This window comes from Furipterus horrens, unplaced genomic scaffold (assembly GCF_987537825.1).
Source record: "Furipterus horrens unplaced genomic scaffold, mFurHor1.1.pri manual_scaffold_10, whole genome shotgun sequence".
Lineage (NCBI taxonomy): Eukaryota > Metazoa > Chordata > Mammalia > Chiroptera > Furipteridae > Furipterus > Furipterus horrens.
In genome coordinates, this window is record NW_028327180.1 from 66,203,093 (window position 1) to 66,228,020 (window position 24,928).

General features: G+C 37.8%; 1 protein-coding gene and 1 pseudogene across 1 annotated transcript in view; one reads left to right on the forward strand and one right to left on the reverse strand.

Moving 5' to 3' along the window:
* Nucleotides 1–220: 220 nt before the first annotated feature.
* MEIKIN (meiotic kinetochore factor) overlaps nt 221–24,928 on the reverse strand; it is a 53,457-nt gene continuing 28,749 nt past the window's right edge. The window contains 6 exon segments of the mRNA XM_090290235.1: nt 221–276; nt 1,259–1,382; nt 11,167–11,286; nt 11,927–12,007; nt 20,137–20,204; nt 22,389–22,453. Of these exon segments, the coding sequence (XP_090146361.1) occupies nt 221–276; nt 1,259–1,382; nt 11,167–11,286; nt 11,927–12,007; nt 20,137–20,204; nt 22,389–22,453 (514 nt within the window).
* On the forward strand, nt 6,561–8,148 carry LOC150000534 (arf-GAP domain and FG repeat-containing protein 1 pseudogene; annotated as a pseudogene).

Genomic DNA, 24,928 nt, shown 5'->3' on the forward strand with positions numbered 1-24,928 from the left:
AACTGAAGTTTCTCTGAGGAAGAAAAATTCCTCCTGCAGACTGCATTAACATCAGCTCCTGCCCCAGAGCCTCCAGCCTGCCCTATAGTTTTTAGCCAGACCTTACAATTGCTCTAAGTCAATTCCTTGAAGTATGTGTTTACATCCTACTAGTTCTGTTTCTTTGGTAGAACCTGGACTGATACGGTATCTACTATTCCCCATGACTATGCTAATGTTATCAGGGATAGAAATAGAAGTCTATTATGTGGTCTCTATCCTTAAAAACTTCATAACCTGAAGAATATAAAAAGTAAGCATTACAAATTCTGTCAGGTAGTAGTATATTATTAAGTGTCAAATGAGTAGCACTGAATTAACAATTCAAGGAACCCAGAAAGAAAAATATCTCTGTGGATTTAAGCAGTGCTCAGAACAGGCTCTGTGGGAAAAATAGGGACAAGGATCAATAGGGTTTGATATGCAGTGAAGGAAGTAGAGAAAAACCTAAACTTGGAGTTTAGATAGAAAGATTGAACTCCTTTCTACCACTTGGTATAAATATGACTTTGGACAAATTGCATACTACTTTAAGCCTCAGATTCTTAATATATAAAATGAGGATAATAGTACAAATCTTATCTATTATAAAGTCATAGTGAGAAATAAATGAGATATAATAAGGTGCTTAGCTCAATGCCTTTCACAGAGAAAGTGCTCAGCCAATGTTAAATAAATGCAGAAATACCATTAAAAAGAATGCTACTAAAAATAAAATCTGACAACACTAAATTTCTAATAGTTGTAAGAGGAATTGTCTTAAATACATTTTTAAATCAATGGCAATAACTAATTTTTAAAAAATGAAGTATTTGATTTCTAAAAAATTATTTTAGCGATGGCTGGTGTGGTTCAGTAGATTGAGTGCCAGCCTGCTAACCAAAGGGTCACCGTTTTGATTCCCAGTCAGGGCACATGCCTTGGTTGCAAGCCAGATCCCCAGTCAGGGGCATGCAAGAGGCAACCACACATTGATGATGTTTCTCTCCCTCTCTTTCTCCCTTCCTTCCCCTCTCTCTAAAAATAAATAAATAAAATCTAAAAAAATTATTTTAACGAGGTTCTGAAACCTGACCAAACTTATAATTTTACTATTTCCATTTGTGCAGGAACTCTCAGAATACAATTTATAACTGAACTTCCTCTATACATAAGGAATTTACAATGAAAACATGTTTATAGCTTTTTAAAAGTAGGCTCTGTATTCATACTACAGTACCTTGAGGAATATCTTTAGGAAGAGAAAACTTCTTCTTTTTTACAATAATATCTTTACTTTTCACTTGTCTAGTTCCTGGCGATGCTCTAATAATACAACATATTTCTGATATATTTGAAGGAACCTGAAAAAGAAGAAAAAGCAGATACTGAATAATTCTTTCAGGTCCTATATTTATATGAATTTTTATTTCAAAGGCAAATATTCTTAATATCCGTATTTTATAAATATTCATAAAAAGCATTTATGAAATGCTTGTCCACTATGGACACTAACTAATTGGTATTAAAACATTTACTTATTTAATACTCACAAAAAACAGTCAAGGCAGATTACATTTTCCTCATTTGTAAAATGAGAAAACTTAAGATTCTGAGAGATTGGATAACTTATTTAAGGACAGAGAGAAAGTAATGATAAGAGTTGAGACTCAAGCATTTCAAAGTGGGAGAGAGTGTTTACAAGATTTACTGAATTAAAAAAACAATTTAAATTTAATTCTGAGTCAAACACTAGATTTCCTTGATTTTCCAACTCATGTAATTTTAACAATTTCCCATTAAGCAGAGAGTCTCTAGAATAAAGAAATACCATATCTTTCAAAAGTGATTTATCTGTTTCTTAGAACACAAAAGTAGAGACATGTATTTATCAAGGGATCCTCTCTTATTTTCTTTTATTGATTCTGGAGGGAAAGGGAGAGAAGAGAGGGAAAGAAATGTTGATGTGAGAGGAGTATAAACCCGCAACCCAGGCATGTGCCCTGACTGGGAATCAAACCAGTGATCTTTCACTTTGTGGGACAATGCTCAACTAACTGAGCCATGTTGGTCAAGGCAGGGCTCCTCTCACTTTAAATAAAGCCTATATAGAAATCTTCTCTATTGTAAAATTCCATATCATCCTCAGTAGAGAATATTTGCAATTTTCCAGCCCAGTATTCATTTTTCATCCTTCTGGTACTTCTAGTTCTCTTGGGAGAACGTATTCATTCCACCAGGCTGCATACCATCCCCTCCATATGGATTGGGTGGAGCTGAGGATACTCCTGAGTCCCAAAATGACCATAACACCCAGCCTAGCCAATCAATGTATTCCATGCCCCTGGACACAGTGACTGACTCAGACAAGAACACTACTAATGGGCCAGCAGGAAAAAGGAAGTTGTTGAAGCTGTGATTCCCACATTAAGTCAAAATCTTTAAAGGGGGCTAAAGTGGCCCCAGGTTGATACCCAATTCTAGCTATAGCTGTTGTAGAATAAACAGATCCAAATACTCTTAGGATGATATGATCCCCAATTTAGGTCCACAGGATTATTATCAAATAAGAGCAAGAAAGTAAACAATCAGGGTTAGGGGCAGTGTCAGAGTTGTCATTCAAGATTCAGCCCAGAATAATTCCAAGCAGAAATGATGGACAAAATACATTTTACCTCCTCCTATAATTTCATTGTAACAATAAAGAACCAAACTCATCAGGAATCAAGGTACCATGTATAAGACTATATAAGAATATCAAACAGTGGATTTAAGCCCTCAGAACAGAAGATATTAGATTGCCAAATCAGAATAGAATAACAATGTATGAAATGATTAAAAAATTAACAATTCAAATCTTATGGATGAGCAAGCAGGAGACTATGAGGAACGCAAAGCAGAATTGAAAAAGAAACTAGAACGTCTTTTTTTTTACATCTTTATTTTATTATTATTGTTTTTCAATTACAGTTGTCCCATTTTTCCTCCATTGCTCCCCCCACCCAGCCCCCCTTTCTCCCAGTCATATCCCCGCCACCCGTTGTCCATGTCCATGAGTCATTTATACATGTTCTTTGACTAAACCCTTCCCTTACTTATCCCCCTTCTCTCCCTCCCCCTCCCCACCCCCGATAGCTGTTATTCTGTTCCTTGTTCAATTTAGTTCATTTGTTTGTGTTGTTCATTAGTCTCCTGTAACAGGTTAGATATCATATGGTATTTTTCTTTCATTGCCTGGCTTATTTCGCTAAACATAATTCTCTAGTTTCATCCATGTTGTTGCAAATGGCAGGAGTTCCTTCTTTCTTTCTGCTGCATAGTACTCCATTGTGTAAATGTACCACAGGTTTTTAATCCACACATCTACATATGGGCACTTAGGTTGTTTCCAGCACTTGGCTATTGTGAACAGTGCTGCTATGAACATAGGGGTGCATAAGTTCTTTTGAATTAGGGTTTTAGGATTTTTCAGATATAATCCTAGCAGTGGGATCGCTGGTTCTAAAGGCAGTTCTGTTTTTAGTTTTTTGAGGTAATTCCATACTATTTTCCATAGTGGCTGCACCAGTCTGCATTCCCAGCAACAGTGCAGTAGGGTTCCCATTTCTCCACATCCTCGCCAGCACTTGTTGTTTGTTGACTTGTTGATGATGGCCATTCTGACAGGTGTAAAGTGGTATCTCATTGTAGTTTTTATTTGCATCTCTCTGATGGTTAGTGATGTTGAGCATTCTTTCATGTGTCTATGGACCTTCTGTGTATCCTCCTTGGAGAAGTGTTTGTTCTTTTGCCCATTTTTTAATTGGGCTGTTTGTCTTCTTGGTGTTGAGATGTGTAAGTTCTGTATATATTTTGGAGATCAATCCCTTGTCTGAGGTATCACTGGCAAATATGTTTTCCCATATGGTTGGTTTCCTTTTAATCTTGCTAATGTTTTCTTTTGCTGAGCAGAAACTCTTTAGTTTGATGTAGTCACATTTGTTTATTTTTTTCCTTTATTCCCCTTGCCTTAGGAGATGTATCGGTGAAAATACTGCTATGTGGGATATCTGAAATTTTCCTGCCTATGTTTTCCGCTAGGACTTTTATGGTATCACGGCTTACATTTAAGTCTTTGGTCCATCTTGAGTTTATTCTGGTGTGTGGTGTAAGTTGGTGGTTAGAGCTTCTTGAAATGAAAAATACAATTGTTGAAATAAAAATTTGCTGGAAGGTTTAAGCAGCAGAGTAGACACAGCTAAAGAGAGAATTACTGAAAAAACCACCCAGAATACAACAAATAAGTGATAAATATTAAAAGAGGTTGAAAGATATAAAGGAAGAGGCCTAACATATGCAAATTACCATTCCAAAGAGAATAAAACAGATAATAGCTGAGAAATTTCCCAAACTGATGTGAGACATGAGTCCACAGATTCAGGAAGCTTAATAGCCTGAGAAAAATTAAAATTAAAAAAAAAAAGTGAAAATATTAATCCATTTATGTACACATTCTCGTGAAATTATAGCATACCCAAGTATAAGGAGAACTAAAAAAAAGCCAGAAAAAAATATATATATCAGTCCCCAAGACCTCCCTCAGGTCCAATGATTTGCTAGAAAGACTCACAGGATTCAGAAAATCTGTTATACTCATAGTTATGGTTTACTACAGCAGAAGCATAAAGATTAAAATCAGCAAAGGGAAAAGGTACATACAATGGAGTCCAGGAGAAAAGGCGTATGGAGCTGAACCCAAAAGGACAAGCTTTGAGTTATCCTCTACTAGTTGAGTCACATAAACAGCAATTAATTCTCTATGCAAAGTGCTGCCAACCAGAGAAGCTCAGGGAACTCTGACTCAGACCCCAGCCCCACAGAGGTCAAATTGATACAAGGTGGCCCAAAGACTGAGGTATCAAAACAGGTATTTACCATAAACCGCATTGTTAGTATAAACTATCTGAGTGGTTCACAACATAAAGACGTTCTTTTCAGGCAGGATAATCCACTATCATCTCTCAGAAGCCTTGCCACAGGACAGTCCTGAGAACTGAGAATATGCAGGACTGATGAATTAACCCTTTCCTGCATACATACAACTTGAAAGGAAACAACGGGATGTTAACAAAAAAATTGCAATAGCAATATGGAAGTCAGAAGGCAGTGGAATGATAACACCAAAGAGTGGAGAGGAAAATGGCTGTCAACATAGAAGTATACACCCACCAGATACAAAAAAAGAAAAAGAATAAAAATCATATTCACATAATAGCAAACTAGAAATAGGGGGAAGTCCTCAATCTTGTAAAGGATGCTGGTGGTCCTGAGTATTGTTTCTCAAAGATTTTTGGAGAAGATGCACTTATTGGCCCCATGGTTCAGTAAGGCCATATGACTATTTCTGGCCTATGAGTTTTGAGCAGAGGCATGTCACTTCTAAGCCAGAATATTTATGTAATTACCAATGTAATAAGACCCTCTATGGCTTTATTTTTTCCACTGGCATCATTCAAGATGGCTTCTCTGTCAAGTATAATGAGCAATGGAGGTATAGCATGAGCCAGTAATGAACCTTTATTGATTTAACTGCTAAAACTTTTGGAGTTGTTTGTTACCACATCTTATCCTGCTTAGTACAAGGTATCTATAAAATAAGTTGTGCAACCTTTAATCTTAACAGTAAAACTTTGAAAATAATTTCCTTTGAGATCCAAATATGAAATGTGTTGTACTGGAGGTCTTATCCAGGTACAAATCCCATGAAAAAAACCAACCCAACAACATTGTCATTACTCATAGATGATATGATTGTCTACATAGAAAATCCAAAAGAATATATAGACATATATTATCATTAATAAGATTTAGCAGAGTTTAGGCTATACACAAATATATACAATTGTATTTTTTATGCTTCATCAACAGCGTTAGAAAATGTAATTTATAAAAAATATATATGTCTAACCAAAAGATACAAGATTATTCTATTTAAAATAATAAACTCTACTGAAAAATATTAAAGAACACCTAAATAAACGAGGAGATAGATCATGTTCATGGAATAAAAGACTTAGTTCTAAGAAGTAAAAAGAGGACACAAAACTCAGGATAAGTTACTTATGGGAGAGTGTGAATGGAATCATGGTGAGACTCATTTGCTTTTGGGGAGTGGTATTTGTAATATTCTATTTCACTGTTAGCATGGTGGGCACAAGGGTGTTCATCTCTCTTTTTCTTTAAACTATGCATATTCTCTTTTGTATGAATGCTATACGTATATAAAAAGAAAGCAGTAGAATCCCAGATCTAGATGCTCTCCCACTTCTTGTGACTACTCTTTCCTAATTCAAAAAAAAAGACTGGCGGATTTTTCTATGAAAAGGGTATATAACAAATGGTTGCTCTCCGAGGGATTACCAGCAGTTGAAAGGGGAAGTGTTCTGATAAACAAAGTGATGCTCTACCTCCAGTCCAAAGAGGCCTATCTATTAATATATGCTCCAGTCAAAAGCTTGAGATTCTGCTCTCAGGCTGTCCCGGCTGGGCCAGTTGGTGTGGCGATGGGTCAGTTAGCCACGCCCAGCCCAGCCCAGCCCAGCCCAGGCGGACGGCAGCCAGGTCCCCCGTGGGCGGCGCTGGCACATGCGGACTGCAAGAAGGCAGCTCTGGCCAGGGCAGCCCATGGGACCACGGGTCCCCGGGACAGCACCTTCCAACTCCCAGCCCCACAGACCTCCTCCCTCTGTGCCACAACCAAGGTGACCAGCACCAAGTGGAAGCAGGAAAAGCACCTGAAGGTGCTGCAGGACATGACCAGCCTCCTGTACAAGGGAAAGTGCTCGACTGGGACCAGCACGGCCCACCTACTAGAACATGCCTAGGGCTCCTTGCTCTGTACTTCCTGTTCCGGCAGCCAGCCAAGGTTAAACCCACCACTCAGGGTGAAACCTATCTCCATGACAACATGTACACGTAACAGGAAATTGAAGTCTGTATACAGATTTAGCTAGGATTATTTGATGGTAGATCTTCAGCAATTTCAGACTCTAGGGATCCACAAAAAGTGAGAGTTCCTACAAAAATATGGAAAGAAAAGATGGTATGTCTTGCCAGAACAAGCCAAAGTGGTGGCATCAGTTCATGCATCTATTTCAGGGTCCTCTGCCAGCAGCACAGGCAGCACACCTGGGATCAAACCCCCAAAATTTATCTCAGGAGGTTTAGCAAGAGCCCTGCACTTAAGGGAACACCTAGTCAGCCCCCTGTCCTGCTCTCAAGGACATCAGCGAAAATAAGCAGTTTGATCTTTTAAGTAATCTTGGCTCAGACATCTTTGCTGCTTCAGCTCCTCAGTCAATGGCTACAGCCAATTTTGCTAACTTGGCATATTTCAACAGTCATGGTCCTCAGAATTCTGCAAATGCAGATTTTGAAAATTTTGATGCATTTGGACAGTCTAGTGGCTCACGTAATTTTGGAGGTTTTCCACAGCAAGTCACTTTCATTTTCAGCCCCAAACTACAGGTAGAAGTGCTGGATCGGTAAATGCTAATTTTGCTCATTTTGATAATTTCCCCAAATCCCCCAGTGCTGATTTTGGAACTTTCAATATGTCCCAGAATCATCAAACAGCATCAGCTGTTAATAAAGTTTCAACAAATAAAACTGGTCTATAGACTGCAGACAAATATGTGGCACTGCTAATTTAGACAGTATCCTCAGTGCTGGGCAAGGCAGCAATCAGGGAGAAGGGTGGCTTTGGGGCCACAAGTAAAGCTCTTATTGGTTCTGTGGCTTCAGTTCCTAGTCAAGTGCTCCTTCAGACAAGTATGCAGCCCTGGCAGAACTAGACAGCATTTTCAGCTCTGCAGCACCTCCAGTAATGCATCCACTTGCCACAAGTAATGTTAGCAGCATTGTTTTTGGAAGAGTGCCAGTGGGTGCTTCTGCACAGACAAGCCTGCTTCTTCAAGTGTGCCTGCTTCCTTTGGAGCTATACCTTGCCCAAATCCACTTGTTGCTGCTGGTGGTCCTTCTGTGGCATCTTCTGCAAATCCATTTCAGACCAATGCCAGAGGAGAAACAGCAGTGACCTTGGGCACTACATCCAGGAGTATGCCTGCAGGGTTCTGTATTCCTTCTCCCTAGAGTCCTCCCAAGAGTTTTGGTGTCAGCTTCCAGCAGCTTGCCTTCCTAGCCCAAGTAGTGTTTTCTCAACATACAGACTATCAACAGCCCAAGGTTACCATGTACCCTTTTCTTGGGAAGCTAATGGATGATTAGCTCCACAAAAATAAGGCAGAAAGAGAAATCCATGGGGGAGACAGGAGGTCCAACCCAGGAGAGAGGGCAAGTGAATCCCCAGCATGAAGGTACAGGGAGATCCCAAGATCACAACTAGGCTCCAATCACAGAGGACAATACAGCAAGCACACTGTATTAGAACAGGTCAGAAGGTTTCAGAAAAAAAAAAAAAGAGTTCTTCAGTAAGTTGAAATTCATGGAAAACTTGATGCAACTGAATATCTAGAGAGGCCACATGGATAACTGGCAAAAAGTTTGGGACTGATTAGACAGAAAAATAGGAAAACAAGTGTTATGGGTTAAATTAGATCCTCAAGAAAAAAAAAAAAAGATATGTTGAAGTCCTAACCTGCAGTATTTGTAAAGGTGACCTTATTTGGAAATAGGGTCTTTGCTAATTTAATTAAATTAAAATGAAGTCATTAGGGTGGGCTTTAATCCAACATGACCGGTGTCCTTATAAGAGGGAAATTTGGACACAGTTAAAGACACACAGGGAGAACACCATATGAAGACACAGAGTCACGCAAACACAGAGGGAAGACAGCGATAGGAAGCCAGAGACAGAGATAATAATGAATTATGCTGCCACAAACCAAGAAGTGCTGGGGGCTGACAGAGCTGAAGAGGCAAGGAAGGATCCTTCGCTAAAGGCTTCAGAGGAAACATGGCCAGTACCTTGATTTCAGATTCTAAAACTGTAACAATAAATTTCTGTTGTTTTAAGAAACTACCTAGCTTGTGAAACTTAGTTGCTGCAGTTCTAGGAAACTAATGAAACACAAGGGGGAAAAAGTTTTAAATTATTCATTTTAGAACAGAAAGTAAATGAAATTAAACAATAATCAGAGTTATACTAGAAAATGTTTGAACTAAAAAGATATTGTGCAAGAGGACTGAAAGGCCTTGGCATATTCCTAAAGGTCCCCCTTTTCTCCTTCCAGTTTTATTGAAATATAATTGCCATACTACACTGTATAAATTTAAGGTGTAGAGCATAATGTTGACATAATTACATATAATGAAACAATTACCTCAAGTTTAGTTAATATCCATCGTATCTACTTTCTTAGCAATTTACAAATATACCTGAAAGCACTGTTCCCTTCACCTTTATTTTAATAAAAAACTTCCATTCAAGTATATCTTCAAAAGGATGTTTTCTACTTACAAAGGACCAGGTAGAAAAATAAACAAGTTATCTGAAAAGGAACAAAAATTAGAATGGTCTCACAGTTTACTAAACACAAGTGCTTTTTCTGCATTTATTGAGATGATCATGTGATTTTTATCCTTCATTTTGTTAACGTGATATACCACATTTCGTGATTCATGAATGTTGAACTATCCTCCATTCCAGGAATAAATCCCACTTGAGTATGATCCTTTTTTTTTTTTCTTCACCTGTATGATCCTTTTAATGTATTGTTGAAATCAGTTTCCTACTATTTTGTTGAGAATTTTTGCATCTATGTTCAACAGGGCTATTGCCTGTTTTTTTTTTTTTTTTTTTTTCTTATGGGGTCCTTATCTTGTTTTGGTATTAGTGTAATGCTGCCATAGTAAAATGAGTTTGGGAGTGTTCTCTTAGCTTTTGGAAGTTTGAGAAGAATTAGTATTATTTCTATTTTAAATGTTTGTTAGGATTTACCAGTGAAGCTTCCTGGTCCTGTATTTTTTTTCGTTGGGACATTTTTGATTATTGATTAAATCCCCTACTTGTTATTGATCTTTTCAGATTTTCTACTTCTTCATGATTTAGTTTTGGTAGGCTTTATGTCTCTAGGAATTTATCCATTTCCTCTAGGCTGTCCAGTTTTGGCATATAATTGTTCACAGTAGTCTCTTATGATCCGTTGTGTTTCTGTGGTATCAATTGTAATGTCTCCTCTTTCATTTCTAATTTTAGTTGAGTCCTCTCTTTCTTAGTAATTCTTGCTCAAGGTTTCTCTATTTTGTTTATCCTTTCAAAAAGTAGCTCTTAGTTTCATTGGTCTTTTCCTTTGACTTTTTAGTCTATTTCATTTATTTCTACTCTGTTCCTTGTTATTATCCCTTTAATTGCCTCTAGTCTCAGTCTTTTATAATCTGTTCTCTACCTCTGGAGGCAGAATAAACTTTATAGAACACCTGATATCATCCCCTGTTCATAATTCTTTATTGGCTCCCCTGAGGAAAAAAATCCAAATAATTTAATATGGATTATAAGACCCTTTACTCTCTTAGCCCTGGTTTATCTTTATAATCTCATCTCTAGCTTTCTCCTCACCACCTGGATCCCCATCCTCACCCCAACATCACACTGACAAGGTCTGGCTACATAGAACCACTACACAACCTTGAAATTCTGCCTCATTCTTTTTCATTCTGCCTCTTTTCTGTCTTACTCTTTCCCTCTGTATCTCTGCCCCAGCTCCCTTCTCTCTGGTCCTTTCTTTCTCCTCCGCTCTCTGTTCTTCTCTTTTTTTTTGCTTATCCCCTCTCTCTATTCCCCACCCCACCCACGGCTCTTAGAGCCATGAGTTCTATGTACTCTATTAATAGAGCATAGTACTTTCATATAACACAATGAGGTTGGTGACCACAATTTATATGTAAAGACAAAAAGTGAGTTCTGGATCAAAGTAGGATAACACTGTTTCCTCTAATTGTTTAATACACCCTAGTCCAGAGGATGCAAAATGTTTTGCCTAGGGCAGCCTAACATCCTTTATTTGGAATTGTAACTGATAGCAGACTCCACATGTACATGATATTAAGCTTAAAAGAGTTACAGATTTTTAAAGGTATCTCATCTACAAAGTATCTACTATAACAGTAAGTATTTATTTTGGTGATAGAAAGGAAAATTGAAAATACTACCTCATTTGAAAAATTTTCTTGCAGACTTGACACAGGAACAATTTCATCTGAATTAACACAGTTGCTAATATTTGGAAATAATTCCTCCAAAGATGCTTTTTGTACTGAGGACAGATCAATCTACAAAAGAATATATTACTCTTTTGTTCAAGTTAAATATTGCAAAACCAATTATTTTTAAGTAATTGAAGGAAAGTTAAAACATACTATTTCATTAGAAGCATTTTCTTGTGAACTTGACAGATGAACAATTTTATCTGCATTAATTGCTGACACTTTGGAAATAAGTTATTTGAAAAATGCATGTTTAACTGGGGACAAATCAATGTATAAAGAAGACTATAATACTCTTTAGCTTTAAAGTTATTATTTAAATAGGTATTTTTATTAGTTATAGCATCATGTAATTTTTTCCTATTCTTTATCCAACTTATATTTATAAGGAGCCATTAACTTAAATCCATCTACCCTTTTTGTAAGCCAAAAGACTGAGCATGACAGTCAAAGAAACAGAGTCAGAGACAGAAAAGGACAGATAGAGACACATCAAGACAGGTTGGTGTTGCCGTATACTAATCTTTTTCCTTTCTTTTATATATAGCAATATACAGAGTACTACCAGTGAAGTGTGTTTATGCAATAGAAAAATAAAAATATTATTCTCTATGTGCAATGTTCCCCTGGTGTTATAGAAATAGAATAAAAGGGAGGAAGGGGAATAAGACAATAGATGCTACAAAGTGCAAATACTAATTCTTACCTCTAAACCAGCTGTGGGTGACGTTGGAGTACTTGTTAACAGGCCTCTGTTTTTCTTATTAGGAGTACTGGGATTTGTGTTCTGTCAATGTTTTGTGAAATACGGGATTTAATAGCAGAAAGAAATTAACTACTTTAATACCATAAAAACACAATTTAAAATTAGCAGACTAAATAATAATGTGTCTTATTTATAAAAACTTAATCTGCTAATTAAATTTTAAACCACTAGCCCTAGCTGGTATGGCTCAGTGGCTTGAGTGCCAGCCTATTAACCAAAAGGTCACTGGTTGGATTTCCAGTCAGGGCATATGCCTGAGTTGCAGGCCAGGTCCCCAATTATGGGCGTGTGAGAGGAACCAGGAGATATATCTCACACATCGATGTTCCTCTCCCTCTCTTTCTCCCTCCCTTCCTCTCTCTCTAAAAGTAAATAAATAAAATCTTTTAAAAAATAATAAAAGAATCACTCTTTAATTAATTAATTAATTTTAAACCACTAGATAAGTAACTAAAGAATTTTCTGCCTTGAGCTAGGTCAAACAACTCCCAAGATAACTTTATGTGGTGTAACAACTATTTGAGAATATTTTGGTTGAAATCACTACTAATTTAGGAAGAAAATCTAATTAAAAAGTTGAATTAGGAAACGGTGCTTTGATTATCTTTGTGAACTGCTAAGAAAGGTATTTTAGTTATAGCATTTGTTTAATTCCTAGTATACACTGTACTTTTTATGGGAAGGAATTATAAGTTATTTCCGAAGCTCTTCAAATACGTAGCAAGAATAGCTGGTTTAAAGTACATACATTTAAATACATATAGATACTTTCATTTACAGGACATCAAAGTTAAAGAAAGTACAAAGTAGGATACAGACTCATTTTCCATTTCCTGAAGATGCAAAGAGGCAGACAGACAAATCAAGAGAGAGAAGAGAAAGTGACAGGATCAGAGAGCTAAAGAGTTTAAGAGACAGAGAGGGAAAGACTCTGAGAGAGAGGGGGATAGGTAGAGTGGAAGGGGGGAGGGGGACAGAGAGGGAGAGAAGAGAAAAGAAGGGAGAAAGAGGAGGAAAGAAAGAGGCAGGGAGAGGGGAACAGGGAGAGAAGGAGGATGGGGAGACAAAAGGCAGAGAGGAAGACCCTCGTGAAATCCAAGAATGTCAAAAAGAGAACCAAGAAGTTCATCTTGCACCAGTCAGTCCGATTTGTCAAAATTAAGCATAACTGGTGGAAACCCAGAGGCACTGACAAAAGGGCCAAGATTCAAAGGCCAGATCTTGATGCCCAGCATTGGTCAGGGGAGCACCAAGAAATGGGCCAACTGTAATAGAACAACAATTAAAATAAATTAAATTTAAAAAAAAATCCTATGCTGCCCAGTGGCTTTCAGAAGTTCCTGGTCCCCAACGTCAAGGAGCTTGAAGTGCTGCTGATGTGCACAAATGTCACTGTGCTAAGACGGCTCACAGTGTCTCCTTCTACAACCACAAAGCCACTGTGGCCAGAGCAGCCCAGCTGGCCACCAGGGTCCCCAATCCCAATGCCAGGGTGCACAGCAAAGAAAATGAATAGAAAGCTTGCGTGCACATAGTATTTTTGATAATAAAACCATAAAATTCTGCCATCTAGCATTTCAAAAAAGAAAAAGAAAAAGGAAAAAGACTGAGGCTATTCCTGCCCAGTCCTGCTCCCTCCCTGCTTTTATTTCTCAGGTATTACCTGCCAATACGGCATTTGAACTCTTAATTCTGTCTGAATATCTCTGCCCAATTGTCAACTGTCAGCCCATTTACAAACATCTACCTTTATAGAGCTGTAAGTATAGCGTCTCTGCATTTTTCCCTAGATTTGTTAAGAAATTGTGCATATCTAAATCTTCCTATAAGTACATTTTCTTTTCATAGTCTTTCCAAGAAGTAGTTAGTAAAAGACCAGGGCTTACCAATGCAGGTTCCAGGGGCTGAGGCAGCAGCACTTTGGTAACTGATTTACTTGCATTGCTTTCAAGATCAGACCTCTGGTGAGATGGCTGAACCTTGATTTTTAGCCGAGAGCTTAACTTTGTTTGAAAATTTGTATCTCTAGGTTCAGGATCTTTTCCAGGCTGAAACAAATTCATAATCATGAAATACTATTCACAGTCTCTAAAAAATTTGTAGCACTTCTCAGATGTCCTATTTTTTACCGTATTGTGACAGAAACAGGGGAGTCCAAAAACAAACCCCAGAGTTTGCGGCTGGGAGACAGAGAAAAGGAAGGAGCTTTCAGGATGCCTTTGCATGCCTGGGGCTAGTGGCTGGAAACTTTCTTGCACAAAGATCCCTTTGAAATTTCCAAGGCTCAGGAAGATGGGAGGGGTCTTGGACTGTGGGATGGTACGGAAGGAGCCTATAGATCCAGCATAGGGTTCTGTGAATGGTCAGAACTGTTTGCAACACCCACTGCGTCAAAGGACACATTCAGGGATATATAAGGAGCTGCGGACATTTTAGCTCGCGGGCTCCCTCCATGTGGCTTGGAGGAGGGGGCTCTCCAGGCTGCTTTAAGAGGCTCTCGCCATGCGGTTTTGAGAAGGAGAGGAGATCCACGTGATTTGCAGGAAGAAGGCAATTTACAATTGAGAGCTGGAGGGCACCACGGCGCAGAAAGGACCTCCCCAATCAGAACTGAGTGATTGGCAGCTGCTGGTAAAGCTGAACTGTGCCTAGGAAGTAGGGAAACAGTGTGTCTGACTTTCCTAAGACTGGCCAGGTCTGGGAGGGGGAGGGAGAACTATGTGCAAATAAACAATTCTTTTTCTTTTCACTAAGCTCTGGTATTGAGAGTTATAATTCTGGCAGCAGGCAATCGGGCCCCTAACTAAACAGCTCATGGGTTCTGTTTCAATCGGAGCAGCCCAGGGGTTCTGTTACAGTATCATATATTATAATTGTTACAATTAAAATAAGATACAATTTTTTCTTCTCTTTCTTCTTTCCCTCTCTTTTTCTTTCTTTCTTTCCATCATCCCCTCAACTTGAAAAAAGTTTTAAACTTAAAGATAATTCTTTTTCTTAAAAAAGTAAGGTTTTCATGTCGGCCTGCGAACCAAGTGTCGCTGGTTTGATTCCCAGTCAGGGCACATAACGAGGTTGCACATCAGGTCCCCAGTTGGGGGCGCGAGTGAGAGGCAACCAACCACACAGTGATATTTCTCTCCCTCTCTTTTTCTCCTTTCCCCTCTCTCTAAAAATAAATAAACAAACAAATAAAAAAAATATTTTTTTAAAGTGAGGCTTTCTATAAAGGGTGGGCAAAGTAGGTTTACAGATGTTCATATGGAAAATAATAAAATAATTAATAAATAACAATGCAAGAAAACACTCTGGCCCTGGCCAGCATGGCTCAGTTGGTTGGAGCATCATCCCATACACAAAAAGGTTGTGGGTTCAATTTCCGGTCAGGGCACATGCCTAAGTTGTCGGTTCAATCCCTGGTCAGGGCATATATGGGAACCAACCAACCAATCAATGTCTCTGTCTCTCTTTCCCCTCTCTTCTTCCCTCCCTTCTTCTCTCCCTCCCTCTCTCTCACCCTTCCTGTCTCTGAAATTAAAAAAATAAAATAAAAAATAATTTAAAAAAGAGAATAAACACTGTATTTTGCATACTTACAACTGCAAACTTATTTCTGCCCACTCTTGTATATTTAAAGAAAAAAAAATATGCTGAAAGACAAAATAGTTTGTAATATACTCAGCTCAAAAAATTCCTCTATCACATTTAAGGCAACATCTCCCAGAAAGTGTGCTGTTAAAACAAATGATAATTAGATATATCTGTTAATCAATACTTAAAACTAAAATTTAGAGAAAACATTAAATATGTCTTTGTTATGCAATAATTTTCATTTAAAAAATCTAAAGTCCTCTCTAAGGTATCAGGAAGCTGCAACTACAAGAAAATGTTGCTTTACCAACTAATCCCTGCTTTGAAAATTGTAGACGGTTCAGTGACTGCTTCTTTGTCCTAAGTTGTGTAACTTGTCTAACGCTCTCAAGATGTAGTTAAAATAGTATTCAAAGTTTAAATATATTCAACATCACCAAGGTGGAGTAATCTGAACTGGGTCCTGAAAGAATGACAGGATTCTGAGTTGGGAGTGAGGGGAACAAAGAGGATGGTAGAGTCCTGGCCGGGTGGTTCAGTTGGTTGGAGCATCATCCTGTACACCAAAAGGATGGCGTTCCATCCCGAGTCAGGTCACATACCAGTTGACGTTTCTCTCCTTCTCTCCCTCTCTTTCTCAAATAAATGAAAAAAACATATCCTTTGGTGAAAATAAAAAATTAAGAGAGGATGGTAGAGAAAGAGAAGGAAGTAGAAGAGGCATATTCCAAGCAAAGGAAAGAACAAGGATATAAAGCAAAGAGGTACTTAACTGGCAGTGAAGATTTCACACCTTGCACACAGCTTTTCCTCTTACTCCTGTCATTATTCTCAGCAATTTCATCATCCAAGTGATAACCCATGCAAGTAACTGGCCTCTGAGTTGCCTGACCTCTACATCTCTAATAACCTCTTCCCCTCATGCTATTTCAGTTACTTCATGACCAAATTTAGGTAGTCCTTACCATAACAGAAACTACAAAATCACCAATTCAAATAGCTTTTTATATCCTTCCAACCCCTGTTCAATTGTCTTCATGAAATAATCTTCCTCCTCCCTGAAATCTCTAGTTTACTGATACTACTGTTTTATCTTTACCCACAATCCTTCTCCTATCTTACTTCCTTATCTACCACTATCCATCACTATGCGTGCTTTCTTATCCTTTTCTCTTCATGATCACAGATGCCTGACAAATCCTAGCCCTAGATGAATCCTGACATCAATATCCTCTAGACCTCCACTGCAAGTGAGTGCTGGGAAAAACTGTACTATCTGGCATAGCAAAGACACCACAAACTCAGGAGTAGCCACAGACTGGCAGCTTCTCTAGCTTCTCATGACTATTTCACACTCACCCTATTTTCCTTAAACTTCTAGCCCCTTTTCTCTACCATTCCCAGCTAACAGCCTCACTTTATACTTCCTTCTGACTACAGAAGACATCAAACAGGATGCATCCACCGGGACTCATAATTTTTAGGACACAAAATGAAAATGTCAGGCCCCTTGTTTAAAAAAAAAAAAAAACTATTAAAAAATGTCAAGATGGTGACAGCAGAGCATTAAGTACAAAGCCTGCCCTGCTACCACGATATCTACAAATGCCCCACAATGGAAATACTGTATCCCTATTCTTTTAAAGGCCAGTTCCTCCGCTTGTGTTCTGGATCCTATCCCCTCCCATATTTTCAAGGACTTCCCTCTTCCATATAACAGTATGAGGACGTTTTTCTTTTTAACACTTTATTGAGATATAATTCACATACCATACAATTCACCCATTTAAAGAACAAAATTCAATGGTTTTTTACAGAGGAGGATTTAACAGAGGGTGCACCAGGCGCACCGGGCACACACCCTCGGACCTGACTTCTAAATGCCCCGCAAAACCCCAACTTTACACTTTTTTCTAATGACACCAAGTTTGGTTTCATATGTGCAATTTTACTCATGTACAAGCTGTAAACTTGCGAAGCCGTTCAGAAGTCGGAGCCCAGGGCACGCGCCTGGTGTGCCCTCCATTAAATCTGCCTCTAACACTACTTATAACTCTGGATCTAATGCTATTCAGTCTCTTCAAATTGTTTTTTTTAATATATATTTTTGTATGCCTTGTATTTTATTGCTAAAAAGTGGACATGATGTACTGGGTAATAGGAACTCTGGTGAAACAGGTCTTTAGTAGTGTAAAGTGGGGGGACAGGAAGCAGCCTATACTTTTGTGATTAGGTCTCGGGTTTTTGTCTAGCCTTTGCCCCTGGTCTGTGAACATCACCAGTGCTTCTCTGTTTCCATCCACCCCCCAGGTGGGACAGCCATGGTTAGAAGGGACTGTAGTTATGTATTTCCATTCCCTCAATGTGGAAGGCTAGAGGGAGCTCGAGATATTTTCCTTTCCCTATTTGGAAGGACAGAACTGGCTGGAGTTGGTTATTTCCCTTCTCCTGGATAAGGTAGGCTCTGGTAAAATACTTTTCTTCTGAGGGTAGACTTTGTTAAGAAAAACAGAATACTGTGGTGTGTTTCAACATTGTTACTTTTTCATTCCCACTAGTGGAAGCCATGAGGGGATTTTTCTGATATTCACCATCAGGATTTTGTAGAGCTCCTGAAGATAAAACTCGAGTAGAGACAAAAGTGTAAAGGTCCTCTGATGACTGGGTCCTCTTCAGCTTTCAACTTTCAGAGTTTTCCACATTATACTTCCAGTAGTTTATTGATCACACTTTTGTTTTTCCCACCCCAGCATTGGTTCTCAGGGAGGTTTCTGTTCATGTGTTTTCGCTCTAGTTAAGTTGTGATTCTCTGTACCCACCTATCAGTCTGTCCAAGTTTGGGTGCACCAGTATGCCCTATGACCTTCCTTCTCTGGTAGATCAAAAAAAGAGTTGTGGATTTTTCAGTTTGTTCAGGTTTTTACTTATTGTTAGGGCAGAGTGGTAACTTCTAAGTTACTTACATATTGGCCTGGAGGTCCGTTTATAACACTGAACCTCCAAGCAGCATTCAACATCATTGACCACTCCCACCTTCAGGAATAAACATTCTTCCTGGATTTTATGATTGCATACTCTATGTATTTTCCTCCTTCTCTCTGTTCACTCTTCCTTATCTACCTGAATGTAGAATTTTCTAAGGATTGACCCTGGACCCCCTTCTCTTCTGAAGTCTATAGATATTATTTTTCAGGTGACTTTGTCCATTTCCATTGCTTTATTTACTTATTTGTTTGCTTATTCTATTACAGTTGTCCCAATTTCTTTTTTTTCCCTTTTGCCCCCCTCCACCCAGCCTACCCCTCTTGCCCATAGTCAATCCCTTCTCAGTGGTCCATGTCCATGAGTCATTTATACATGTTCTCTGACTAGTCCCTTCCCCTTCTTTCCCCAATTCCCCCTTTCTCCTCCCCTTCTACAGTTATCAGTCTGTTCCATGTTTCCATGTCTGTTTCTGTTTTTCTCGTTAGTTAATTTTGTTCATTAGATTCCAGCTATACGTGAGATCATATGGTATTTGTCTTTTACCAAATGACTTATTTCACTTAGCGTAACAGGTTTTCATTAATTTGAAAACATTTATAATATTATACACTCCTCTTCTGTTATCCTGACCTACAGATTTATAGCCAAGGGGTCTTTCAAAATTTTCATCTTTGTGTGCCCTCAGACCTCCTGCTTTTCCCACTACTTTAAATAAAGCCCCTTTATCCACCAAAGCTGCTTAAGACAAAAACCTAGAAGTCTTTCTTGACACTTCTCACTCCTTCACCCTCTACTTTCAATCCATGAACTGCATAGGCAAAATTTTCTGAAATCCATGCATATTTCTCCATTCTTCTTACATCCTAGTCAAAGCCACCACAATCTCACACCAAAAATCTTTGTAACTTCATACTGAGTCTTCCTGCTGGCACTCTTGCCCTCTTTCAATCTGCTCCCCAATGTATACAATAACATTATGGTATGGTGGGAAGAGTACAGATTTTAGAACCAGACAGACCTGCCACAAGCTCCTTAAACATATTGGTTAACAACCAAACCTCATTTTTCTCAGCTATAAAAAGGTAAAACCAAAACAAACAAACAAACAAACAAAAAACCCTCACCTGATAGGAATGCCATAAAGAAAGATATAATTAATGAAAGGTGCTTGGAATAATGCTTAGCATCAATGAGCTACCTAGACAGTAGCTCCTGCTACATAAAATCTAAAGATCTCTAGATTCTAGGCCTAATGTAATAATTCACACACATTCCTCAGCATAAACACTGTTCTGGCTACATAGCAAACATCTTAGTACGGACTTACTGATCAACAGATATCCAACTATCCAAAATGAAGCTGGAAAAATTATAAATTTTAATTCTCTTCCATTAAGCTTATATAGACTATATACTCATGTAATAATAATGTAATAAAATTGCTAAACCCCCAAAATGTTTTGAATTATTGACTTAAATAGCTGGAAAATAATTCCTGTAAAATTGTTGGTTAAAAGTATGTCCTATATTAATGAAATGTATGGTTTATGTAGTTATTCTGATTCAATACTTGCTTTTTTCTTTGTTTTCTCAGGGATTAAGGGGTATATTTTCTCAGCAAGTACTCCACAAGCTGCATTATCTGAAAATAAAAACACACTTTAGTATTTTAATTATTTAACTTGTCATTAACTATAAGTACAGAAAATTCAAATTTGAAAAAACTAATAACTTTGATTTTGTAATAGCTTTAGAAGAAAAACTTAATATACTTTGAATAATCTGACATATAGCATAAAGTATTCTTTTAAATATCTTTATCTCAAGAGCTCCAGGTTTCACAGGAGTGAATAAACCCTATACTGTATAAAGATATACATTTCAATTAGTAGAGAAAGTGTAATTAAAATTCTTCATTACTTATCCTCCAATTTCCACTCTCCTGTATTTTCAGGCTTTTTCTTTTTACTGCAACTTTTCTATCACCATTTAAGACATACTCAGTTCTTTTTCATCTCACCAAAAATACTATCTGCCCCCTCCCCCAACACATATATCCCTTTCCCTCTCTCCTCTTATTCATAGACAAGTTTCTTTAAAGAGCTATCCACATATGCTAATATAACTTCCTTTCCTCCTATTTACTCTCAAGCCCACAGAATCTAGTTTCAACTCCCACCAATATGAGCAGAAACCTTGCCTATCCTACCTTACTGGATCTCAGTATAATAGGTGTGACGATCTTCCCCCTCTGGCCCCTTTAATAGCTCCTCTTCAGTCTTGACTCTTCCCTTTTACTCACTCTCCAAATTCAATTCAAAGTAACAAGTGTTTACTGCTATGTACCAATTTTACCTATTATATGTACTTAATATTGCAAATTTGGCTCTTCTTTATTCTTAACACCAGCACCTTGAGTTAAGGCACCAAAAGATTTTCCTTTAGGTTATTCCAATAGCTTTTCAATTCACCCTCTGCAGTCTGTTGTTCACACTGCATACCTAAAATAAAAATCTAACATAATCTGCTTAAAACTTGGGCTTTCCACCACCCTCAAGTTAAAACTCAAACTCTTTAACTTGGCATGCAAAGTCCTGGTTTTAATGATCACTGTATTGCTTACATATCCCCAAGTAAAATACAGAACGTGCACTTAAAGTTCAAATAAACAATGAACATTTTTAGTGTAAGTATTTCTCCTATATAGTAGTACAATATTTGTGATATAATTATATTAAAAATTATTTGCTGCTTATCTGAATTGCAATTAAACTGGGCATTCGGTGTCTTTATTTGCTAAAATGGACACCCTTGAGAAAAAATTTGGAAGCCCTGTTTTTTACAGGACACCTATACATATCAGACGGTAGATTGAAAAGAGATTAAAACTTGGGAACTAGCCTTAAAGAACTCCAACATTTGATGGCTAACAGCAGTAGATAAGATTGCAAAGGAGAATGAGCAGAAGTTGCCTGAGAAGTAATTTCTAGTTTATTTGTTGTCTCTATTACTAGACTATTGACTCCTTGAGGACAGGAATAGAGGCTATTTCTTGGTTTTCTAACAGTAAAAACCCTTACACACAACTGAAAGAGTTGAATTTGTTGAATTAAGGAATGTGTAAAAAATACCTCTAAAGCAAGACATGATTTATTTAATTTTGAATTTTAAGTCAATCAATCACATAAAGAATACAAAGTACATATAATTCCAGAGTCACTATTCTGACTCACTAGCAGGCATTGTAAATATTATTTTCCATAGCCAAGCCACAACTTTTATTGGGCAAGACCTACGTAAAATCATGGTTTTGGTACCTGTACAGCTTTTCCTTTCATTACTTCTTTGTTAATTCACAAATTCCCTTACTCTTTGGTTTGTAAAACAAATCCTCCTGAGTAGTAGGTGCTATTCCTTCTAAGAAAGTACATTTTTACAAGTTTAGTTTTTATCACTAGGTTATTCCCTTAAAACAGAAACTATCTTAATCATTTTTATACCTATAGTTCCTACCATTATACCTGACATTTAGTAAATACACAATAATGCAACTTCTGTGTGTGTGTGTGTATGTGTGTGTGTATGTGTCACTCCCAACCAGCATATACAGCAAGTACTCAGTAAATGTTTATTAAATGAATTAATGATGGGCGCTATGTTGACAGTAAGACCCAGTTTCTAACCTCACATGTCTTAATTTCTTAAATACTGTACAACCAAGCTAAAAAGCACTCAGTTTCCTGGGCTACCAATTTTCTTAATATATACTGATTTGTGACAAAAAATAAAATGCAGAATTATGAAAATTAGTTTCACTATTTATTACCTGATTCTGAATCTGAAGTACTCTTTGGCTTTGGAGAAATATTTTCGTCTGCTAATGTCATCTCTCTATAATAAGAACAAATTAATGGTATTCTCTTAATCTTTCTGTAACTTTCAAGAATCCTCAATTAATACATAAATAAGGATATGTATATGCAACCAATTATCCTGTAGAAACAAATACAACTAGTTAGAAAAAATGTTACAGTATCTATATAAACAAATAGTTTAATAAAAAGCAATATATTTATATGTGTATCAGTGCGGGACAGTACTGCAGAGGACAAGGCATATGTTTAGAATCAGGCAGGCCTGAGTTTAAAGCCCAGTTCCACTACTCGGACTTGAGTGGCCCTGGGAAAGTTACTTGTCTTGAGTCTTCGTTAACTTATTTACACAAAAAGGATAGCAATCTTGTTTCCCGGATTCTTGTTCCAGTAAAGATCTTAAGTAACATGAAAGATACTTTGAAAAAATTATCTTTTTCTATTCTACACTTTCACAAGTATGACTGCCTCCAATTCTATCCAAAGGTGTAGAAGAAAATTAGCTATTATAAGAGGAATACAAAAGGATCAAAGCTCAACCTTTGACTACCAAAATGGGATTTCTGAGTCCCCAGCAAGACAATGGAATTGAAAACCAAATGTGAGAAGATACTTTTCTAAATTCCTATTATAGGTTTATTGAAGAGTTGAACTCTGTAATCAAAACACAATTTTTCAATGTCACCCTAGTAGATTCCATTTAAAAATTAAATTTAAAAAACATTCAATTTTTTTCTTCCATATTTCCCCTTTAAATTCATCCTGTCAAAACAGTACTTTTGTCCTTGAGTGGAACTTCAGGTGCATTCCATTGCTTTTGTGGTATTCTCTTGTAATAAATGGTTATCTTTAGGTAATAAAAAGCCCGGTGTAATATCACAACACCAAACTCTTATCATACATTTTAAATTTCTTCCTTTTCCCAACATAGACCAGATTTAAACTCATAACCTGCAGTGATAAAAGCAACCATGATGGGTTTCTTTTTGTGTTTTGTTCTTTTTCCTCTCCCATTTGATAACTACTCTTTAGGATCCTTTGGCACTGGAGTAGGAGGAAGTTGTAGAAAGAGACAAGAAAGGTCTTTCTTGATCATGACTGATGCTATTATAATATGCCATTGGTGCCCTTGGATGTGACAAATAACCAAACGCTCTTTCAAACATGAAGTATTTTGGAGGGTGTAGTGATATGATTCATCTACCCCTGGGGCTCTCTCACTGGCTACTATTTATGATCTCAGATTTTGCATTTGATGATGAAATGCCCAACCCCTTTCAATTAAGTTTACTTTGTTTTTTGCAGAAGTCATACTGGGCATGGTCCCTTTCAGGATGATTCATAAATGGCTCCCTTCTGAGCATTATGCACAAATGTCAAGCTCTGAAAATACATCCAGCTTCCTCTTTAGTATGCCAGATAAACTGTCTAGCAGACCCTCTTGCCTTCCATAGGGCATACGTCAAGCTTTCCAAATGGTTCTCTTGGAGTTTCCTTTCTTGTGTTAAGGTGAGGGAGAAGTCTCCACCTCTACTTGCATAAGATACTTACAACTCTTATCAAAGAAGTAAACATTCTTGGCCATTTCATTCTTTCAGTGCAATTTTAACCTTTTCTCAAATAGCTTGAGGTTTGGTAACAGGCTGATGCTTGAAAAATTGAGTTTTGACCTCACATTTTATAAATTCTACAAAGATACTTCTACACAGAATGGGGGATGGAGGATGTTGTCATTTTTATTTTGTCGTTACCTATTGAGGTCACTGTCCAAACTCTAAGACTACATGAAAGCCCCATTTAAGATCCTGCTACATCCCTCAAGTTCCTATTAACATACATAAAGTAAGGATTGGTAGACACAACCATAGTTTTCCTGTTAGCCACAGAATATAGAAAGAACTTGGGTGTGACCAGAGACAGATGCCCCCTCCATGCCTTCCAGACTAGAGGATTATTGAAAAGAGAAAGGGGGACTTCTGGTCAAGATGGAGGTGTAGGCAGATGCACTTAGCCTCCTTGTACCACTATAGAAAGAACTGCAGCCAGATCTCAAAAACAAATAACAATCAGAACCATCAGAAAATGAAGCTATACAGAAATCCAACCACCAAGGATTTAAAGAAGCCACATTCATCCAGATGGGTAGGTGAGGCAGAGTTCCAGAGATGGGACAGAGAGGTGGTGTGGCTCAGACACACAGTGAAGGTGGTGATGGCAGTGGAACAGAGAACCCCACATTCATGTGTGGTGAACAAAAATCAGAAGGGATAACCTGGGAGCAAGGGATCTCAGCCACAGGCCAGACTGCACAGCCCAGGGTTCCAACACTGGGAAGATAAACCCAAATTGCCTCTAGCTATAAAAACCAGTGGGTGTTAGGGTGGCAGAAGAAACTGCCAGATATTTGCCACTTAAAGGGCCTACACATAGAGTGGTGGAACTGCCAGATTTTTGTCGCTTAAAGGACCTGCATGGTCTTAGAATGTACGTGAAC